This window comes from Mytilus galloprovincialis, chromosome 13 (assembly GCF_965363235.1).
Source record: "Mytilus galloprovincialis chromosome 13, xbMytGall1.hap1.1, whole genome shotgun sequence".
Taxonomy (NCBI): Eukaryota; Metazoa; Mollusca; class Bivalvia; order Mytilida; family Mytilidae; genus Mytilus; species Mytilus galloprovincialis.
The window spans coordinates 50,909,407-50,933,663 of NC_134850.1; the positions used below are offsets into that span (position 1 = coordinate 50,909,407).

Sequence of the window (24,257 nt, forward strand, 5' to 3'; positions counted from 1 at the left end):
ATTTTTCGTAGCAGAACGGTCTATGGTGCACTTTACGACGGTCGATCAAAATCTTGTATTGTAAATGTACAATTTTTGTAGCAGAAAAGTAATAGAAGCATATATAATTTGAGTTCAAGAGCAAGGACTAAATACGACTAATATCAGTCCAATTCTGTCGGAAACAATTAAAACAGATACTTACTTATTCATTAAAAACTTGAAAATATTTTGTTTCATTAATTTCCAAATTTGATTAAAATTTTTAATAAAATCTAAACTGTGACAAAAACATTTTTTCCTGTTACGTTTTGAGGTTTGTATACTGGTTTAACATACAAGTATTATTTGAGTCAGAAAAGATAACATTTTTTTTTGATTTTAAATCAATCATTTGGTATACAAGTGAATCAAATTTTGATGATCGGATCGACCTTTGACAACAGACCTTACACCAAAACCAACCTTCAGACCGTATCAAACCTTTAATCAGACATATAGGAGACGATTGCATGCCACTTTGTCGTGTTTATGCATAGACATCCCACATAACAACTGTATATGGATACATAATTATACATATCATATACATGTTGGCTAAAGTATTATCAATGGCAAACAGTAGAACCTCTTATAAAGAGTATCTCCTGTATGCACAGTTTGAAATTTTATATTCCGTATACCGTAGTAAAATAATAACACTTATATTTACTATAGTGTATCAAAATCTAACAGCATTACGCACCAAATACCTCTGGTCCCATCCTGCTTCTCTTTACCAAGAGTTGCTGACTATGTATTAAAAAGTTTTTTTTTAACACAGAACTTAATATGTAAAGACATTGTTTCCAACTTCTTTAATATAGGAAAAGTCACTGACGTGGCACGGTTATCTTTTTGCCTTTCTGATATGAATTTATCAGACTAATCATCATTTTTTTTACAAATAAGTTTTATTTTGTGTAGGTCACTTGTGCGGCCTTTGAACTTTTGAAAAATTGAAACACATCTGCAGTACTTACAGTTTTAATAAAATGTGTCTTTTTCCTCAAATAATTTTGTTTCTCAAATATTTTAGTTTTTTGTAAACTTTTTAAAAATTCATAGAAACATGCAACTCTGGCGATCAGTGGACAGACTCTCGGACATTTTGGATTTAGATCAGTATTAATCGATACTACACATGAGTACCAATCGATAACGCATTAAAGAGTGTCTCTGAAATGACATTTTTTTATATTTGTGAAAATATCGATTATTTTCCAAACGAATATGTCAAATTTGTAAGACTTTATGTTAAAAATAAAATAAAATCTATACAAATTGCTCAATATCTTTAACAAAAACATTCATACACTACAAGTTTACACTTCAGTCTTGTTTGAAGATGGTATTGGATTATAACATTTGTTACGGCCATCTCAGAATTTAATGAGTATAAAATTTTTACTTCCATTATCAAACTTAGTTAAAATGCACTATTATTATCTATAATTTTTTTTAAGAAAAAGTATTTGCTATTAGAATACCTTGACGATGACTTTTTTTTAATAGACTGAGATTTTATTGAAAAAAATGATATTTACAAAGAACACTTAGGATCAAAGCCTGTACATTAAAGTTATATTTTTATTGTGCATTTCTGAATCTAACAGCTTTGACTGTAGCCTAACTAAAACTCGATGATTTGAACCTTATAATTTGAAGTGTATAGCTTAATTTTACAATTCATGAAAAGTTACACATTAATTGTTATTTTTCCTATACCACCTTTACTACAACTGAACACTTTTTCGAGAGTACAATACATCTCAGTCGTAACAGCGTATTTTACAAGTAAAACAGTGTAGGGTTTCTCTACAGTATTGATAAAAATGACCGTCAAATTCTGTCTTTAAGGACATATTTAGACAATAATGAAGCTTTTTTACAACACCCATTTGAATCACAGCTCTCTACATTTGAATATTCTAAATATATTAGTTATTCGATAATTTTTATCACCAAAATTGCTTCTTAATAAACTGAAATAATATCACCAAAACTTTTAGAATGAATAATTTCTTACATCAACTATAAAGTAACATATTTAATATACCAATTTCATGGCTTAACTTACCTTATTGCAAATTAGTTTAATTTTACCAATTTTTATCATTTAAACAGTTTTTTCCATTTAGGTTGATACTGTTATATTTGTTTAACTGTTGCCAATTTACTTTTTATCATAGAAACTATGTGTATTTGATCATTATATATTACTACTCTCCATCAATTACCATTAGTATTTTATTTTTATTTTGAAGAACTTTAAATGATTTATTTAAAAGATGCTATTGAATATCTCCCAGCAAAAGAAAAAATTGAACCGGAAACAAGTCAATATTATCGGAAAGATACAAATTGTCTTATACAATCTATATTATTCCATGGTCAATCTTGTTTTAAAGAAATAAAATGAATAAAAAATGGTATAGATGCAATATTATCAATCGTTATTAAAATATTTTCAGTAACGAAAAGAAAGTCGCTAATATTTAAATATGTGGTCTAGCAGTATTGTACCGTACCTCAAAAGATTGTGTATTATTTGTTGATGACTGTGACAGTTATTCACACTCATAAAACACGCACACATACCATTCACACAATTTTAATCATTTAACATCAACTATTATAAAAAAAAATATATTTACCAGTTTGTTCCTTCTTTTTTTCCCTAAATTTATACCTTTTCCTTTTCATTGAACACGAATTTAAAGATTTGAATTACTTTCAAGACATTTTTTTCAAATATGTTTGGAAAAGATTTCTGCAACATCTCAACACTTTTTCTTACCTTTAAAATGAAACATTCCTCACCAAGTTTAATCTTTGCTCTATTCTCCCAGACCTTTTAATTGATAATTTTGAGAAAAAATTAATAAACCATTGCATATGGTAATAAAGAGGAAGAAAAAGTAGACGTATAGACCGACATAACTCTCGTCAAAGGAAAAAAGGAAAGTGAACATTTACACATATACACAAAGGTTGGTTTATGAGAATCAGGCAAAATATTCGTTAAGAAAATAATATAAGTCCAATTGAAAATAATGGAAAATATCATCTTAAAACGAATGCTTTTAGTAATTTCTTACTATCAGTATAGGTAAGTGTTGTCACTATTAACATACATTCCGTTGGGGAAAAAATAGCTTTCAAATTGATAAAAAAGTATGCTGATTTTTTTTGTTTACCAATATTTTGCCTGATTTTGTGAAGAAAGGGATGATTGATTTTGTGAAGAAAATGAATTATAGAATATTTCAGTCAACGGTATTTGATACTTGTTCAGCTACATGTTGTGCTCCTGAGTTGAAGTTGATATCACAAGGCGACATGGTCCACCAAAGTTTGTTTCTTCTGATGGTTCAACGGTTGTACTTTCTTGTTCAGCTAAAAAAAAATAATAGTAAAAAAAACAATATATTGTGTAAAAGGTGTTTTTCTTTGTCATTCTTTCGTTCATAGATATGCATGGTATTTTAAAGGGAAACACTATTTACCTAAGAAAATGCCTGTACCAAGTCAGACAAATTACAGGTCTTATCGATTAGATTGATGTGTTTGAGTTTTTAATTTTGACTTTTGATTAGGGACTTTTCGTTTTAAATTTTCTTCGGACTGCGGTTTCTTTGTCATGTTTTCTTTTTGTCATTAAGGATTTTACTCACAATGCAATTTGTTTTCTCTACTCTCCTATTTTATGCACAGCGTGAACAAAATTTATAACTCTTTAATATATATCTTTGTTAATTTTGTTATTAATATAAAACATGTAAAAGAAGAAACACTAAACTATACTTTACCGTGTTCTCGAGGGACAGGTGATACAAGGGCAACCTGTTTTACTCTAGGCGAAAATTGGTCTTGTTCTTGGTCTCTCATCAGATTAGTATTCTCTGAATGGGATGACATTGATACCCCAGAATCATTTCTGCTTCTGTCTGGAAACTTAACAAAAGTAATTTCTTCGTCCGGAATAGGAGGAGGGTTTGTTGACATTAATATCACCGAATCATTTTTTAGTCTGTCTCGAAACTTAACTAGTGTCATTTTTTCGTCAGAAATCGGAGGAGGGTTTTCAGATTCGTGAGTATCTGAAATGAGGATGACAAGACTACGTAATAAATGATGGCACTACTTTGATACACTTCATTCTTGAATCAAACAAATGATTTTTTTGGGAAACTGAATATTCATATAAGATGTTAATAGTGGTATTTACAATTTTTAAAGTCTTTAAATAAACTTCTTTGTTTATAGGTCTGATGGTCTCCGTTATTGGAAAAAAGATTTCTCCAGTGACCTAAAAAAGCATCATTCTGACTGATTGTTTTTGCTACATGTAAAAAACAATATGTTCATTGTTCAAATACACATATGTGGACAATACAATCAAGTTACAAATTACAAAAAGGCAAATAGATTTGACTAATATGTCATGATTTTCTCGTCAATCTAGTTTTGAATTTGACAAAATTAACAGATACTCTACAGATGACATTCCCAGATCAACCTGTCAATACCCATGCTTCCTAAGTAAATCCTTAAATTTATATTTATATGTGACAACGGTTTTTACATATTTAAGGTCTTTCCTTTTACTAAAGGGAAAGACCTTACTGTATTTCTTCTGATTATTATTATTATTATTCTTTTTGTTCCGCCAAACTTTGACGAAGTTAGCCTCCGTAACCGTAAGACGTGTCGCTTTCATGTTCACACTTTGTATCGGTGTCATGAATACCTATCCGGAACTCACCCTGTGAGTCGAAATATTTTGTCGGTTCGGAGTAATCCCTCCGAAACCCAAAAACCTTGTTATCGTTGCAACACCGTAACCGTAATAGGTAGAAAAAAAACAAAGGGTGAAATTTGCTCAGGACCAGACCCTGGTTCTTCGTTACATTTGGATCGAAAAGATTCAACGACTCACTGGTAGGGTTATGCCCCTATGAAAATTAACCGGTGTCGGTTGACCACCAAAACTCAGAAACCATAAGTCGTAGACACCTAGGATCTTCACCAATCATCATCAATTTATGTATCTTTGAAAAATACCTCAAGGTCAAATTTGTATGTTGACCTTGACCTTTGACCTAACACCTTGTTATGGGATAATCTCAGAAACCATTATACTTACAGAAGTTTTAAATAGTGGAAAATGTTTGGGTCATTACGGCACAACTTTGTTACATTTTGACCGAAGAGATTTGATCTTTTTTTAAGGGGCATAACACCTGTTTTAGGTTTCTGGAAAGACAAAATCATCTTTTACTATATAACCAAAGGTCCTAGACCCATGGGGTCTTCGGCAATGACATTGGGGACTAATGACCTTGACAAAGGTCAAAAGGTCAAAGGCCAAGGTCATGTCCCATATAGCGAATTTGGTGTTTTTAACCTTATTTAAAGGTTTTTCAGTGTGTTTTAAAGCTTTTCAATACATTCTACGTCTATTTGAACATGTATTTTACATTACAAAAGGAAAGACCTCTCAATTGTTCAAGAACAATTGACAGTTTAATTACCTCTCTTTTTCGTTTTTATATATAAAACAATGGTGATTAAGATAAATATGATCAGTGCTGTAACCACTACTGTTATAACAATCCTGCAAAGAGAATTGAATGGTGGTTACACGAAATATTGTCCAGTAGATATATGTTAGCGACTAAAAATGATAATAGGATTCTCATCTCCTTAATATACAAGCCATATTTGCTACTAATTGCGTAACAAAAAGCAGTCATATAGTGAGCCTCATGTCTAAAAAATGACAGAAATTCCTCTATTTTGTCTCGATTGCTAAAAGGTATACACATTCATTAAAATTTAAGACATAATCATAAATTGCAAATAGAAATAACCTTTAAAACGTACATTTCGTTCGGATTTTAGTGTTATTTCCTGGTGTTTCCTCTGAATAATGCAATTATCTTACTCTTCTACAAATTCTTTACCGTCAGATTTTTATTAAGTTATTCTGCTTATTAATGAACCGTTCCAGGATTATCACTAATAGAAGGGGTTTTCATATAGCATACAAGTACTACATTATCTTGAACATGTTGAACAATTAGTAAACGACTAATAAATGGGTTTTTTCAAAATACATTGTATATAAAGCTAAATTAAACGAGCACTCGTTTTTGCGTTAGAAGCAACATCATGATTAACCTTTACTTTGAAGGCGTAGGGTTATATTTTTAAATAAAATTCTTTTTGAAAAATGTTATTACATGAGGTTTATATGTTAGCGACAATAAGTAAAATTAGGCATAAGGCTTACATCCTAGGCAACAGGCTTAAGTCTAGGCATTTACTTATTGCCTGAAATGGCATTTAGCTTAATTCATGGAACCTGATGATGATTATTCAACCGATTGCCAAACAATATTTCAGGCGATAAGTAAACTTTGGGATTTTAATTTCATCTTCCATGTAAATGTACATTTTATGAAATATTCTGGATGAGAATGTGTTTATATCAAATTTAAAAAAAAATTAGAATATATTGATTTAACAGATCATCAATACTTTGTATTTTTTCATATTCATTACAGCATTATCCTTTATTTCTTTGTTGTATTACAAAATATATGTAACAAAAAAGTGATTATTTCTGATGGAATGAGAGGGATAGATAATTCTATCTGAAAATGATAAGACAAAAATTCGCACTTCACTAGTCGAGCTGGATTTCGTATGGTCAAAAGTTGGCAAATAAAGATATAATAATTTACTCATATAATGATAATCTTTCCATTAATATTATTGAATATGTGAATGTATGAATTTTATTTTCATAATCAGACTATACATAACTATGAAAAAAGTTACAGTTCATTTATACTACATGTACAGATTGTGTTTTGCATGACATTATTGTGTGAAAATACTTAACAATATTATAGTAACATAGGTCATCTAACCAGGAAGGCACACCTTAACAGATATGTATCGTATAAATATACACAATTTTTTTTACTCTATAGTTCTAGTTGTGTAATTATGTACCAACAGTATTTTAACGGTCTTTTTATTTTTCTTGAATTTGTACTTTAGGCATTAAGATTAATGACTGGACACATTTTTCATGATTTAAGAATAATACCTAACATCATTTAGGCAGTACGCTTACTGCCTGAGCGTTAGCTGATTGCGTAGGATTTCAGCTTTTTATCGCTAATAAATGGGAATGGTGAATTTTGAGTGAACGATTAATGAACGTGTATTGCTGGAAGCAATTAGTCCACGCATGTTCAGACCGATATTTATAATTGAAAATTATTATTCATTTTTAACAAACATCATTAAGTGGCACTTAAAGTAACCAATAGTGTGTTGTCAAATTTTGTTAATCGCAAAAGTAAATTATCTTTTAATATAAAACAATGAGATTTGGTAAGAACTATCCAACCGAGTCAAATGAAAAGGATTTAAACAACTCTTATAGATAAATGTACGACATTCTACAAAGAGCAAACAAATTACCGTTAAGTCAGGTTTAAAAGACATATTTAAGGTTTCAATCATTTTGAAGCTAAACGTAAACAATTATACACAGGCAAATTTCATTCACATGAATTTCACGTGAATTTAAATTCATGTGAATATCACGTGAAATTCACATGAATTTCACCCCAAACGAGCTTTTACGTGAAACTCACGTGAAATCAGTTTATGTTAGTTTCACATTAATCTCATGTGAATCTCACGTGAATTTCACATGAAAATCACTTGAATTTTGTTCACGTGAAATTCACATGAATTTTTAAAATAAAGTAATTCAAACAACATTTAAATTTTCATACTAAAGTAAAATCATTAAAAATTCAAATTTTTTTTTGGAAAAGTTCATGTGAAATTCATGTGAAATTTTTCACGTGAGAATCATGTGAATCTCAATTCACGTGAAATTCAAATGCAAATTTTCACGTGAGTTTCATGTATAAGCTCGTTTGAGGTGAATCTGACATGAAATTTTTCACATGAATTTCATGTGAGATTCGTGTGAAATTCACGTGAGCAAATTTTGCCTGTTTACGTGCTGTTTACAAGAATAAATCAGATAAAAAAAAAAGGAAAACAATACTTGATCAATTCCGTGTGTCCGAAGCGCTCTTCTAAATTAACCTTCATAAGCCGAATATTTGATAGCCAAGGATTTCAAGATCCTAAACAATTGAAGAGATATATGATGAAATAGGAGCTGAAATATAGCAAAATCCATCTAAGGTCAATTATCTTGAGATAGTTGAAACTTTGTTTATTTGTAATTTCTAAATTTAAAGACGTATAATTGAAGAAGGGTTTGTTCCTATAAATCGTGTCAGTACCGAAATACTAACTACTTAGTATACGATACACCAAGGGCTGATAGTTTAAATGAACGTTATACGAGGAATGTAAATCAATTTACCTTTCAGTTTCGATGTTGCCCTTTTCTATTTTTATTTCTGTTTCTGAAATATAAATTCAATAATGTAAATCATCAAAATTCTTCAATAACAATGAATAACAAACTCAAATTAATTAAATTATAAGCAAGATATCGTTGTTTGATATACGTAAAGTATGTGTAAAATATATTTCATCGCTATGAATATTTCTGTTATTTTACGATTATGAAAGTTTTAAGAAATAAATGGCGTTTGAGGAAAACAAAACAACAAATACATTTTTACAGATGTTTCTTATTTTTTTTATTTTAAAGAAATTTCTTGCAATATGAAAAACACAATTGAAAGCTCTATTCCGTACCACTTGTAGATGAATCAGTCCTAGTATCATAAGATTTCAAAATTTCTTCCCTTTCAACAACAGCACTATTTTGCCTATAATAAAATACAAAAAGACAAATGCAGACCAATTATGTAATTCAAATTCTGTCTATTGGCAGAAATGTGAAAATTAGTTGGTAATGACTGAACCAATCATTATAAAATAGGAACCAGAAGTGTAATATCCGTCAAAAGATAGCCAATGAAAAAACAAAATGGAAGTTAGGATATGCTGCTAATCATATACTAGTGTAGACGGTTATATATTCACAACAAACAACACATGGGTGAGAGTACTTTGTACATTTTAATACAAATCCAAGTATCTTTAGATAAATTGATATCATCAAATAAACAATAGAAGATTCTAATCATTTTATGGCAAAATTTATATTTTGAACATACTTTTAATTAGAAAATGATAATTTACTTCTCACTTTTTTAAATTTAAGTGAAAGAGTTGCGTACAAACTACACATGAACGTTATAAACTCAAACATTGAAAGCTAATCCTGTATAAGATCTAATCATGCGCAATATCGATAGTTTTTCATGCTTCACTTATCTTTAAAGTCAAATGGATCATCTATCCCGCATCAGTGACAGATATGCTGTTATTCCTATAGACGATACACCAAACAATATCATTTTTGATTGCAACTTTCACTTTTTTTAATTGCCGACCGTCTCGATTGTTACGTGGTAGACCTGCAATTAGTGTTTGAAGCTTTTAGGCTTATCGCGAGCCTTTTTAGTGTAGGAACAAAGAATGTTCGAATAGGAGCCAAAAGTGATAAGTCAAAGTATGTTGACATGTCTTCTTGGGTACAGGTATCCTTTGCGCGAGTCAAAAAATATCCGGCTCAGCGTGTCGAACAAATTTCAATATGATGCCACATTGATCTGTTCTCGCCATGAATGTGCATTTTTCAAATTTAAATAGTCGCCAATCATCAGGGTAGTATCTTGCAAACATGCATTAAATTGTGACTAGCATTTAGATTTCGAAAACGATCTATTTTTTCGATCAATAGAAAGCATCATCATAGATAGCTAAAAGTTTAAATGTGTCAAAGATGCATATCAAATATTTAGCCAAACATTTTTTTGAAATATCGAAATGTTATTTTACCTTTTTATAGGTGCATCATGTTCTTTTTCCTTTGTGCTGGTTTCTAAAGTATACGAATTATAGCAATGAAGCCTAAACTATTATTTGTATACCATTTTCAAATTTATACAACAGTAAATGCTCGATTATTAGAAGGCAAAGGGTTTAGCTTCACATTATGCATTTACGTTTAAAATTGCAAAATAAAAAGTATATTGTAAGAAACAATACCTCAGCATTCCATGTATTTAAGTATTAAAAAGAAGAACGAGATAAATTATAAAAACAAATAGTACACAAAACACATCAAAGCTTGTCAAAACAGGTAAGTTTTTCCAATATTACATTCGCCTGAAAGCATCGTATTAAACCACCGAAGCCATGCAAGAAATGACTAAACATGTTCATTCATTTGCACTTTGTTTCCTTATTGGTTCTGGAATTTACGAATATGTTTTTCAAGAGACTGATTACGAATTGGTTGCTGAATAATTATCATCAACCAAACATTATCCTGTTTTCTTCTTATTTTTTAATATACACTTTTTGGTCCATTTCCTTGATAACAAATTTTGAATATATCATAAAATGTAATTCATTTTTTTTTCTTGCAAGCAATCAAACTTACCAAACTTGTTTGTGATTCCATCAATTGGAATGTAGACGGGGTTGTCAGGTCTTAAGTCATTTTCTTCATTAGCAATCCTGCAAATAAAAATAATAACAGCAGATAAACAGTTCTATAAACAGAAAATTTTACTGAATATAGGTAGACCACAAAAGACAGGATATATGAGTTTGCACATAACAACAAAGATCCAATGACATACCATGACCCTATATATCTTAACTAGAGACTCTAAAGAGCCTGTGTCGCTCACATTGGTCTATGTGCATATTCAACAACGGACACACTCCAACATTGTATTGCGAAAAATTGACTTTAAAGGGCAATAATTCAGCAATTGACAATTTTGGTCATGTGTACTTTTTTGTAGCTCTTACTTTGCTGAACAATTTGGTGTTTATAGTTTATCTCTATCTATTATAATGTTCAAGATAACAACCAAAAACTGCAAAATTTCCTTAAAATGACTAATTCAGGGGTAGCAACCAAACAACGGGTTTTATGATGCGTCTGAAAATTTCATTTCAGATAGACCGTCACCTGATGAACATGTTTACCCCACATCAGATTTGCTGTAAATGCTTTAGTTTTAGAGATATAAGCCAAGAACTGCATTTTACCTCCCCCATGTTCTATTTTCAGCCATTACAGCCATCTTTGATGATGGGCAGGGTCATCGGATACAATTTTAAAACTAATAAACCTTAAAAATATTTTAGGCAAAGTTTGGTTTTATTCGGCCATGTAGTTTCAGAGGAGAAGATTTTTGTAAAAGTTATCGGACGACGACAGATGCCAAGTGATGAAAAAAGCTCACTCCGCTCTTTTGAGTAGGGTAAGCTTAAAAGCGATTAGACGTCAGGGCAATCTCGGACTACCCAATCAAATACTAGTACCTAGTTCCTTACACAAATTTTATATTGATTTAACTCGAATGAATTTCTATTCATAAACAGCACTTACCACTTTAGCAGGTACATACTCTTTGTAAACTATCATCATATTGTATAAACAGTTTGTTTATTAACTACAAATATATATTACTATAATATCAAGACAATGCAACACCATGTGTTTACAAATTAAAGGTAATTGTGAAAATGATATACAAAAGCGAGATAAAACATAGACATACTTTTTTGGTAAACAAGATCCATTCAGAGCCAATACTGTATCAGTTGGACATTTTCCAGAAAATATTTTACAATTACAGCTATCAAATCCAAAAAAGTTTTTATTTGTATCACACATACAGGGTAGATGACACCCTGATAAGTCTGGCAGGTAATCTACTCTGATTGATCCTGTTAGGATGCAAATTATTTACATTAATTAATTAATAATAATTTAGAGTAACTATGTTTGTTTTATAAAGAATTTCGTTATAAACAAAACAGTTCTAGTTATCGCAAAACCTTAACAAAAAGTCTGTATTTTTCTTCGACTTAAGGTTGTTGAATGCACACTTAATTTTTATGATTTTTTCTATCGTTTCGATAATCAACAATTCTATGGTGGTATAATTTTAGAAACAATTTGAGTTTGAACTGGTGTAGGTTTCATTTGTTTATTTTTAATATTTATTCGTGATAACGTATTGGAAGAACCAAAGTTTTGTTGAATTACTAATAAATCAGATATTTACCGAAAGGGCAAGAGTCATATTCCTCACATGGTAAAGGTAAGTCCGAGTTAGTATCATCCAACATCCAAGTTGATTTAGGACATGGCTTACATATATCTTTTCCGTGGTCAGTTAAACATTTCTCAACATACGTTCCTACATAAAATAAAACAGTAATTCAGACTAGACCGACAAACCATAATACTCATAAAAGTACCACAAAAACCAGAGTGATTGAAATTCTGGATAAAATCATAAAAAGTTATCAAAGGTACCAGGATTATAATTTAGTACGCCAGACGCGTGTTTCGTCTACATAAGACTCATCAGTGACGCTCATATCAAAATAGTTATAAAGCCAAACAAGTATAAAGTCGAAGAGCATAGGTAATGTTATAATAGATATTTGAAAAATGAATTATATTTGATAAGATAAAACTTTTATGAGGAAAAATGTGATAATAACATTAAAAGTACCAATTATATTGCATCAGATATTCATTTCTACAATACATATCTCTTTGGTTGGCAATACTCTAGACCTAAACTATTTTTTAGCCAAAGACATTGTTCACTTTTGGCACAATATGGCCTTGAATTTTAACTTTATCATAACAACGCCAAAGAGGTCACAATGAGCTTTCTAATTGAAATTGTTTTCAAACGCCTTCATGCTAAGTAAAGCAAATTCTTCTCAACAGTCATAACAGTAATAACAGTACGTCATAGGCTCCAAAGATAGCGTTCTTTTTTTTCTTGAAAAAGTGTTAAAAATGATGATATTGTGCATTTTTGGAATAATCCGTTTAGAAAAAACGTGACTGCAACATACAATTTAAAATGTTTTGTAATCAACAGGTGTCATGGTTGATAAAAATAGTAGAATCACAACTATTAATATGTGAAGTTTATAGTATTGTTGCGAGATTTAAAAAAAGCCCTAAAATCTTATAACCATGGTTAGCCCTTAGTAAACCTCCTCCTTGCATCAATTACCTGGTTGACATGTCACCTTTTCACAACAAAAACCTTTCCAGTCAGTCCTATCGATATAATTCTTAGGACACTCTTTAGCCAAACTCTGTTCGTATTGAATGGTTAGAATTGTGAAGACTAGAACGATGTTTATGTTCTGCAAAAGAAGTACATGTAAGATATACACGATGAAGCTATAATATACAAAAGGTATTATGTAATTTTATAAAACCAAAAATTTTTCTTTTTATACCATATTGCTAAACATCTTTTATAGACAATCTTTCCCTACAAGTGAACTTGTGTTTTATTGATTTTCAAGCTTTTTTATTTTTTATAAGAATGATGTTTGGTCATGCATTATTTCATTTTTTTCGGACATTTGCAAAGCTCTATCTATCTAGTTATCTAGTCCCTCCCTCCAGCTATGTGGATACGATTAATATTTTAAAGTTTTCTCCTCGGTGAAGACGAACACATTGTTGTCGTCATTAGTTATGACCTACATCTCATGTTTCGTGCATTATTGACCTTTTGTCTAAATCAGAAATTTTCTTAAGAATGGTCTGTCCATTTTTGAAGCATGAAATTTGTATTTTTGCTGGGCATTCTTTCTTTCAACAATACAAATTTTTGGTTCATTCGTCTTTACGTTAAGAATGCGGAAAACATGTACTTAATAAATTGGGGATATTGTCAATAAACAACCATGGTACACAGAATTTTTCAAGGTTGAAAACTCTGGTAATCGTCTCATGTCATTATTTCCTTGTAAGAGGGTTGCTGAAATACTGAACCAGTTTATATGATAAATATGATGATTTCTACTTTCCAAAAGACAAGTTGAATTGTCCGTTTATGTTCCTATGGATTTGATTACCAGGATATGCTCCTTAAAGAAAAAACTGCTCCAACATCATTATTAAGAAAAATGACCGAAAGGAACAATTCACAAGTTTTGCGGTCATCATTACGAATTGGTTGTTCGATACGATATGGCTGTGTTCTATTTCAATATTGAATTGTTTTCTCAGTCTAAGATCTAAGATATTTAGATACCAGACCGAGTTTAGACACATATAGCTAGTGGTAAATACATGAAACGCTTTCACTATCAATACACCCTCTCCGCTTATTTTAGAGTTCCTTTAATTCCATTCATATTGTTTGTTACTTTAATTTGGCTTCTTAATTGTTATCAAAGGTGACAGTATTATAATTTAATACGCCAGACGCGCGTTTCGTCTATATAAGACTCATCAGTGACGCTCAGATCAAAATAGTTATAAAGCCAAACAAGTACAAAGTTGAAGTGCATTGAGGACCCAAAATTTCGACACGTTGTGCCAAATACGACTAAGTTAATCTATTACTGGGATAAGAAAATTCTCAGTTTTTCGAAAAATTCAAAGTTTTGCAACAGGAAATTTATAAAAATGACCATACAATTGATATTCATGTCAACATCGAAGTCCTGACTACTGGGGTGGTGATACCCTCGTGGACGAAACGTCCACAGTAGTCTGTAATCCATTTGACATTGGGACATTTGAACATCGATGAACATCTATTGCCTAAATGTCTAGATTTTCTTTTTTGTATGTTACATCAAATTTGTTAATGAGGTTTTCAGCTGAAAGTTGAAATTTGAATTTGCTTTATATGTATGCCTTTTTTTTTTGGTGTTTTCTTTGTTGTCATACTTATTTGCTTTTGAAGTGATTAGAACTATTACACAATGTTGATCTCTGTGCCCCTTTCATTTTCAATTTTACCTATTTTGTAAATACTTTTCTCTCACATTATTGTCAATATACTGGAATTTGACGCGACCTTCGAACAAGTGAGAGGATAAGCAAGCTATAAAACCACGTTTTATTCACCATCTTTAACATAAGAAAATGTCTCTACCAAGTCAGGAATATGACAGTTGTTATCCATGCGTTTGAGGTGTTTGAGCTTTTGATTTTGCCATCTAATTAGGGAATTTCCGTTTTAAATTTCCCTTTGAGTTCGGTATATTTGTTATTTTACTTTTTTAAGCTACAATTTGTCATCTCTTACCGACCGTACCTGCTGTCACAAGAACTCAATAACATTGTATCTAACAATGAGTAATGTCACAGTAGAAAAAAGATTTAAAACAATTTTTCCTATTATAATCATTATAAAAAGCCGTTAGGTATTCTCAGTCAGAAGTGGTATTTGTGTGTATTTCAATGTACGTTATGCTACCATCACATCAAGGATTCTAAATTAGATCGATTAAGTTTCTTATACTCTTTATGAGCCCAAGCAATGGAATTAAAAAATATCGTTCTGCTGTTTGCTATAAAAAAACTTTCTTGTATCCAATATCCAAATATAGAAAATCATATGACTTGATATCTATAGATACTAATTATTTCTAAAAAATTCAACAGAATCTGAATTTTTGTAGGATTAATTAAATCGAGTTCTTTAACAAGCGAGAGTATCGACGGCAATACCGTGCGCATATATTGCAATATTGCATCAATTATCGGTATGACGGGACCGAATTAATAGACAAAAACTTTCAGTCATACCATGACTTATAGATATAATGTATTGTATCATGAAAACCTTTGTGTTCATTCTTCATTCTATTTTTTTTAACATATTTAGCATATAATATTTCCTAATTTAAAGAAACTTTTATAATTCAAATTGTTATTATCATAATATTCTCGAATGTTTAAGACGAAACCAAAATAGATAAGGGAATATTGAAAACCTATATATATCCATTTCTTCAAGGTTAGGATTATTGCTTAATATAGGTGTGCGTCAACTATAGGTAATTTAAAGCCAGACAATTAATTGGTATTATTTGAAATCATGAAATCGTATGTTATGTTAACTAAAAAAAGTAAAAAATGTGAGTAAGTAATAAATACTAAGGTATTCAATTGGAAAAGGGAATTGTTACAAAACTTAATCAAACGAGTATTGCACATTTTTTTCTCTCTTATAAACGTTAAGGACGATACACTCTTTAGTAGTTTCCTCAAATATTGGAATTGATATTGATAAACGAGATGCGAATTATTGCAAGAAGATTTTTTAATGCACGGAGAATAAGTTTGAGGATCTGGATAGGGTTTAGATAATAAAGGACAAACGCATTCAAGAATAAAAAAATTCTCGTACAGAAATGAAGATCCCTATCTAGACCCTAAAACATATTTTGTTTGTAAGTAACAAGTAACGATATTAAAGCAAACACGGCGGCAAAGGAACAATCTTTTACTGCGATAGGTCAAGTAAAGCATTTTTAACAGATTATTAAAAATTGTTCTTAAGTTTAACTGTTATATCACTGCTAAATATCAGGAGGAGAGATTGCGGTAAGCAAATTAGTCTAAACCCACCACAATCTGTATGTGCCTATCTCACGTAAGGAGCCTGTACTTCGTCGGTTATCATTTATTGCAGTATGTCATATTTGTTTTCGTTCATTGTTAGTTTTTTTTCGTTTACATTGTTTTACTTTTGTCATTTCGGAGCATTTTATAGATGACTATGTCATACAAGATTTGCTCATTGTTTTAGGCCATACGGTGACATATAGTTAACTTATATGTTATTTTGTCTCTGATGGAAAATTGTCTCATTATCAATCATACCACATCTTCCTACTTTGATATACGATAAAATTTGATTCAGCATAAAAAGTGCCTTATAATTTTTATCTTTATTAATCTAATTAGTCATAGGATAAAGCGGTCAGTATATTTAGAAATAAAACATCAACTGTTTTACTCACTGTGATACATTCTAGACTTTAACAATATAGAGACTGTGCAATTCAATTTTGAAAATGTTCAATATATGCTCTCTATCAACAATAAAGTGCCTAAAAACTGACTAAACAGATCTTGATTGACAACATACAAACATGCATGTAAAAAGTAATATAACAAAAAGTTCTAAACGAAACGAACAAAATCAAATCAAAAATTATAACACCAAACGAATGGATAACACCTTTTATATTCCTGACTTGTTAAAGTCACTGTTGATGTCGAAAATGGTGGATTTAATCTGGTTTAATCGCTAGCTTAACCTCTCACTTGTATATTACAGTCGAATAAAAATACATGTGAATGTATAAACGATTTTGATTTTATACATACACATCAGGCTGCTATAGGTTATCCCGTTTTAATTCGTATTTTATGTCGTTGCATAACAGTTTACAATACGGGATAAGTTTTGCTTATTTTTGAAGGCCGTACGGAAACGTATTTCTTCATTATTTGGTTCATAGTTGTCTCATTCACAATCAAACAACATATTCATAACATTATATGGAACAGAACAGTTACGACCCATTCCTTATCAAAATTGTAAAAAGCAAATATCTAATACATTTAATGTCAGAAACAACAGAAAACTTAGGAGAAAAGAGGCAAGGCAGAAATGTAATATCTTTGACATAATGTTGAATATTTTTATAATATACATAGAACCTTTTTTTTTTTGATAGATTAAATATTTTCTTAATATCAAGTTGCAAATGCGCTATGGATATTCCAAACAAAATTCAGAGAAATCAGATATGAAATAACAATCAAATACTTGGAATCACTAGCTGTTCTGTATTCTTAAGAGATTGTATTAGAACTTACAAATTCAACTTCATTTAGTTTCTATTCCTTTCTATGTTCATGAAAAAGGGTCATGAAGGCAGATACTTAAACTTTGCTAAATTTAGCTTTTTAATGTTTGGCACAATCATTTGTATCTTACCATGAACATATAACAATTACATACACACTTGTTTAAACAGTTGCATTGCTTAGAAAGATGATATAAATTAAGATAGATATTAATAAAATAAAGATGTTCGTCAGTGTGTCGATTTGGTGAACGCCTTTTAGTGGACTTCCTTTTTTAAAGTTGCATTGGTAGAACAAACACCAAATTGATAGGAATATTCTCCGATATAAAGAAAACAAAAAAATTTCGTAGTCGAATGAGACTACAAATTAAAGCTTACATCAAAGGCATCAATAGTGAATGGATATTCAAATAGTATTACCAATCAGTGCATACATATCAAGGTACTACAAAACCTGATATCTAAAAGGAGCAAGACTAGTTGCGTCAAAAAATATATTTAATTGTGGAATGAACTACATGCTAAGCGAATCAACATTAAATAGAAGCACTAGTTGACGAGTTTTAATCTGAAATTGACATATTGATTTTTACATTATCCGAATATTCTCAACGATAATCTATTAATACAGTTCAGACTTTCTTTAATTTTCTCACAAGCTTTTATATTTTGCAATAACAGCATATCTTATTGAATGCATTCACGTGTATCCCATTACAGGGGTGAATTCAGCAATAAATAACAATAAGTGGTTCCAGCATAGGTTAAAGGGGTTGCAAAATATATCCGCATTTTAATGCATTCATCGTCCAAAAAAGAGGTTACCAACCCCCAGGAGCCCCCTTGGATCCGATACTGATATATTTTATTTCATGTCCTTTACATATCTTGACAACCAGTTTCAGATTGATCGATGAAATCCTTTAACTATTATTCATTCGTTTAGTTAATAAAATTGAACATATAATTACCTTCATTCGGAAGCTGCATCCTGTTCTGCGGCTTCGAATGGTAGTCTTCTTTTTAGAAATTAAATCTGCCAGTTTTTTAAACGGTGTAAGACTTTTAGTTATTGTTCATTACGCAGCGGTTGTAAGTCTGATTTCTTTTCCTAATTGTATTTCCCAGCCAAAAACAAAATGTCCGTCATGTAGATGCCCTATATTTTAAAATTAAACTTGGGTATTTACGTAAAAAGAATAAATCTATTTTAAGACGATTTCCGCGAAAATATATAAATAACAAACGTTTTATTGGATAAAGCAGATACAATATATCTTAATGTACAACATGACAAATACTGAATATAACGTATTTCAAAATCTTCATTATTACATTTTTTTACGATATAAAAGGCTAAATTATTATGCACCATAAGAGTAAAATAAAGTTAAAAAGATATTTTTTAGTTAATTGAAGTAATGACATTTTTTTTAGATATTGTTTGGAAGCAAAGTTTATCATAACGTTTGTCGGGATAATTATTGCTTTGTCGTTTTTTAATTGGTTTTTTTTTCAAATAAAATTTCGGCAAGAAGTTTGAAAGCCATAAAAAAAAAGTTGTACGATATTAGTTATTTTGAGTTAAAGATTTATCAATTTGGTTGCTGTGTATTTATGACTTCCTGATTACATTGTAAGGTACACGTTTAAATAATTGGCGTCATTTGAAATTGTGATCTTTTGTTTATTTTACTGTTAACTTCCATACTATTCGTAAGGAAATGTTGAATTGTCAGTCCCAAAAGCAGCAAAACATCAAGATGATTCTATCCATAGGGTTGGATTGGCGAAGTCCCGCTTGGCAAAACCTTCTGATATTTTCAGTTATTTATGCACTTCCACTTTGTATTTAATTTGACTATTCAACTAGAACTATTGAGTGTCACTGATTAGTTTTGTTTAAAGGAATCGCGCGTTTGACTTACTTAACTATAAGCTTGTTATCTTTGATGAGTTAGTTCTTTGCAGTAAAGTTGTCAAAAAATACCAAAGTTCTAAAGACAAGTTTAGGGTTGGTTTTATGCATGTATTAATTGATACGCTTTGCTTGTGCATATTCATACTATACTGACTTCTTATTGAGGGGTCTGCTCGATCAGAAGAAACCCCTCCAACAGAGTTATGAGGCGGACAGATTTAAAATGACACTCCGTTAATTTTACAGACATCAACACGAATTGGTTGATCTATACGATGTGTCTGTGTCTTAATTTACTAATGACATTATTACCACGTCTAAGATTGTGGTTTAACATCTACTTTGTCTGTCTGCTAAGTACCGAACGTGAACTATTCCAGCACTGTTATCCCGAGTTGGAATTTGCATTGCTATACGACGTGTCTTGATATTTTGTACTTCCAACATGCATATATATATTTTTGATGGGTATTTTTTATGGTTAATGGATATTCGAGAGTGCATGTTAGTTACATAAGCGTCTCACTGTTTTTGATATCCTTTGGTGTCTCTAGTTGATGGAATATGTTTGTTGTTGTTCTCTGGACTATTAAATCTTTTGCTTGTGGACTTATCTGTGATAAATGTTCTAACATGTGTTTGTGCTGTATTTCTGTCACGTAATGTTGTCATTTAAGTGCATTTTTAACACGAATAAAGTGGGAGATTTGGCTAGCCACTAAACTAGGTTCAACCCACCATTTTTATAAACGTCCTGTATCAAGTCAGGAATAAGGCAGCTGTTATCCAATAATTCGTTTTTATGTATGTGGGCGTTTATTTGAGTCCCCATTTCGGTGTTGACATGTATATCAACTATATGGTTATTTTTGTAAAGTTACTGTTTGCAAAAGTATGAATTAGTCTATGTACCTATGATTTTCTTAACCCAGGCAGATAACCTTAGCCATATTTGGCGCAACTTTTTGGAATTTTGGATCATCAGTGCTCTTCGTCTTTGTTTGGCTTTCATTACTATTTTAACCTAGCTGAGCGTCACTGATGAGTCTTATGTAGAAAAAACACGCGTTTGGTGTTTCAAATTATAAGCTTGGTACCTATTAGCATGTCGTAGTGTTCTATTGTATTGTTTTTTTGTGTATTTCTCTGTCCTAGATGTTCTTCCATTTATTTTTGTTGTAGTGATGTCATGTAATGTTGTCATTTATTTGTTAAATTTAACATTGCCATAAAAGCGGGAGGTTTGGCTAGCCGCAAAACTAGGTTCAACCAACCATTGTTTTTCTTAAAATGTCCCGTACCAAGTCAGGAAAATGGCCATTGTTATATTATTGTTCGTTTCTCTGTGTGTTACATTTTAGTGTAGTGTTTCTGTTGTGTCGTAGTTCTCCTCTTATATTTGATGTGTTTCCCTCAGTTTTAGTTTATAACCCGGATTTGTTTTTTTCTCAATCGATTTATGAATTTCGAACAGCGGTATACTACTGTTGCTTTTATTTGCCTCGGTGTATAAACTTTTTGTTTTACATATTATGAATAGTCAATTCGCAAGAATATATATCTATGTTTGATACTTCATTTCAAACTAGGAGTGATTATAGCGCCACTTTTGAGTATAAAGAACCAGAAACGCGTGACTGGCATATGGATGTATGCGCAGGATATATGTTGTTAGCTTAACAATCACTGGGTGGATTCATTGCTAGAGAATGTTTCAAAAGGATCTTTGGTTACATCTTCTGACATCAGACTCGGATTTCTCTTTAACTGAATTTTAATGTGCGTATTGTTATGCGTTTACTTTACTACATTGGTTAGAGGTATAGGGGGAGGGTTGAGATCTCACAAACATGTTTAACCCCGCCGCACTTTTGCGCCTGTCCCAAGTCAGGAGCCTCTGGCCTTTGTTAGTCTTGTATTATTTTAATTTTAGTTTCTTGTGTACAATTTTGAAATTAGTATGGCGTTCATTATCACTGGACTAGTATATATTTGTTTAGGGGCCAGCTGAAGGACGCCTCCGGGTGCGGGAATTTCTCGCTACATTGAAGACCTGTTGGTGACCCTCTGCTGTTGTTTTTTATTTGGTCGGGTTGTTGTCTCCTTGACACATTCCCCATTTCCATTCTCAATTTTATGGTATCACATTGTACAGTTGTAAGTATTACAGTACTTATATAAAATAGCGTTAATTTGTTAATAAAAAGTTTAAATGACAGAAAAAAACTAAGTCATGTATATTTTTGTTGATTATTTTTTAACAAACCATTGTGTTTTTTTTTTAATTAAAAATTATTTAATAACAACAGATCAACTTTAAAAAGATTTCTTTTATTTATTTCTATTATTTATCCTTTATTTGATTGCCATTCACAAAATATTTAACACATATCAAATGAATAATTAATGTGTAACATAAAAACACCTTCACCAACAATCAACATGTATAACAATTATCAAAATAGAATATGTCTTACTCTACTGTAAACATTCATAAAATTGTATTCATTCTTATCCACAATATGACATTTTATTGCTGTCAATACTCTTTGGAGTCTGAGACAATATAGTTGCAAACGACTATCAGAGAAATTCCCGACTATTAAGTCCAATTCCTATTTTTAGTCTAGAATATGTAGCTATTGGAATATTTTTTACGTTCGCTTCTACTCCAGTAACACGTCGTTAAGATATGTCAAAACCGTTTTTGGAATCTGGCTTCATTATATTCTAAATGCATGCATGTGTGTAATAGGTCCTTTAAAAAAATCACATCCATTTCATTCATATACATTCATATAAGGGTTTACAATAAAGACATGATTAAAAAAGTTATATATTCAAATGAAATGCAATAGAATTGAAGGGAATTAATTTATACAGCATGCACAAACTCATATAGTTTATGAATATTTAGTACAGATTTTCTCAAGTTCTGATCCATATTTCTAATTATTCAGATGATTTTATGTACAATTGTCTATTCAGTTCTTAAACGATAATGAGTATCTAATTTGTTTAACTATCAACTACTATCTGAGTTACTAAGAGTTGAACCAAAGTCATGTTTAACATTAACAAGTTCTGAATGAAAATTCTCGTGATATTATACATTTTCTACTTCTAAAGGTCTTTGTTGAATTATTTCATGAGTTGAGGACGATCTGTACATCTGTGTCTGTTCATGATCTGTAGATGACGATAAAGGCATTTCGTGTTGTAGAAGATGATCGGGTGTGATATAATTGCTCTTGAGCTAGTGATGTATCGGCTTCTGGGACTGTCGACAAAGACATCTCGATCTGAGTCTTGTATGAATCTGATTCTGTGAATACAAAATTTAAAAATATAACAGACCTATTGCTTTATATCAAGTAATCTTTAATGTTAAAATATTTGATAATTTAATTAAGGTATAATAATTTAAAATTTTAAGATGATAATGTAAAAGTGGTATAACGATGATCATTAAATTTGTCAAAATTCAATTATATTGTTACATAAATATCTAGTCATATTTGACAGATCAATTGAAAAAAAAACCCGCTACCACCAATCTAAAAAACAATCAACAGCACATGTTACAGACAGACATTAATAAGCGAATGAAAACAATCAGTATCGAGCGAATTTGAAACATGGTTGCATATACATGAGGGGCCTGATGGGTTATTTTCGTTCTTTGTGATTGGCGCATTTTCGCTATCTTGATCCGTTTTTCTACAGATTTTTTTTATATATTTTCGTGATCCGTGATCATGTAAATTTATTTTCTGTGAATCGTGATTGACAAAAAACAAATCGTGAATCGTGATGTATTTGCACCTCAAAGAATATCATCCAAGATATAGTTTTTTGTGGTTTTCAGTATCAGCTTTTGTTAAAAAATATTAGCGAACAACATACCAAGTTCACGATCAAATGGATTTACATGTGCCACATTTTTTTCGCATTCAAAGGTGGATTTATCATCTTGGATTTTTGTCGTATACAAACATTCTGCTTGCTCAACATCTATCTTCACTTCTTCGAACACTGATGATCTAGGTTGAACTCCGACAGATATTCCGGAGTCTGCAGAGTCCGACAGTAAGGGCTTATTGTTTCCTTTATTTTCATCCAATGAAGTGTATGGTCATTGATCTACGATTAAATAAAAAAAAGAACATAAACTGGTAGAGGAGATAATCTAAGTTAAAAACCTTCATCTTTGAATTATTTTTTAAAAATATATTTTTATATAGATTGCTACAAGTGCTTTTATTCAATATTTATATAAAAATAAATCAGCTAAAACAAAGTCAAGTGATAAGTATCGGGTGAAGTTTGATAATTCAAAATCATAGAAAATTGGGAAATATGAAAAGCTTTAGTCTTTCACAGAATCAAAATATTATGAGTAAAACCAAGCTTAAATATGTTATAGCTTATGGTTTTGATACTTGATAAGACACTTTCCATTTTGAATTTTCCTTGGACCTTCGTATTTTTGTTATTTAACTTTTTAAGTAAAAATATATCATTGAAATATGAAAGATAAATA

The 24,257-nt window shown here is 30.8% G+C and overlaps 1 protein-coding gene across 2 annotated transcripts; it reads right to left on the bottom strand.

Moving 5' to 3' along the window:
- Positions 1-2,981: 2,981 nt before the first annotated feature.
- LOC143057839 (uncharacterized) lies at positions 2,982-18,941 on the bottom strand. Of its 2 annotated transcripts, XM_076231268.1 has the most exons (11): positions 18,765-18,941; positions 13,170-13,305; positions 12,195-12,329; positions 11,685-11,853; positions 10,550-10,626; positions 9,943-9,985; positions 8,791-8,864; positions 8,450-8,492; positions 5,556-5,638; positions 3,831-4,121; positions 2,982-3,417 (listed from the first exon to the last, which is right to left on the bottom strand). In XM_076231268.1, exons 1-11 carry the CDS (start codon positions 18,768-18,770, stop codon positions 3,317-3,319), a joined length of 1,158 nt encoding a protein of 385 aa, XP_076087383.1. In that variant the 5' UTR covers positions 18,771-18,941; the 3' UTR covers positions 2,982-3,316. The 2 variants fall into 2 exon arrangements, with proteins under 2 accessions (XP_076087383.1, XP_076087384.1); XM_076231269.1 differs by lacking the exons at positions 2,982-3,417; positions 5,556-5,638 and having other exon boundaries at positions 3,961-4,121.
- Positions 18,942-24,257: the final 5,316 nt, after the last annotated feature.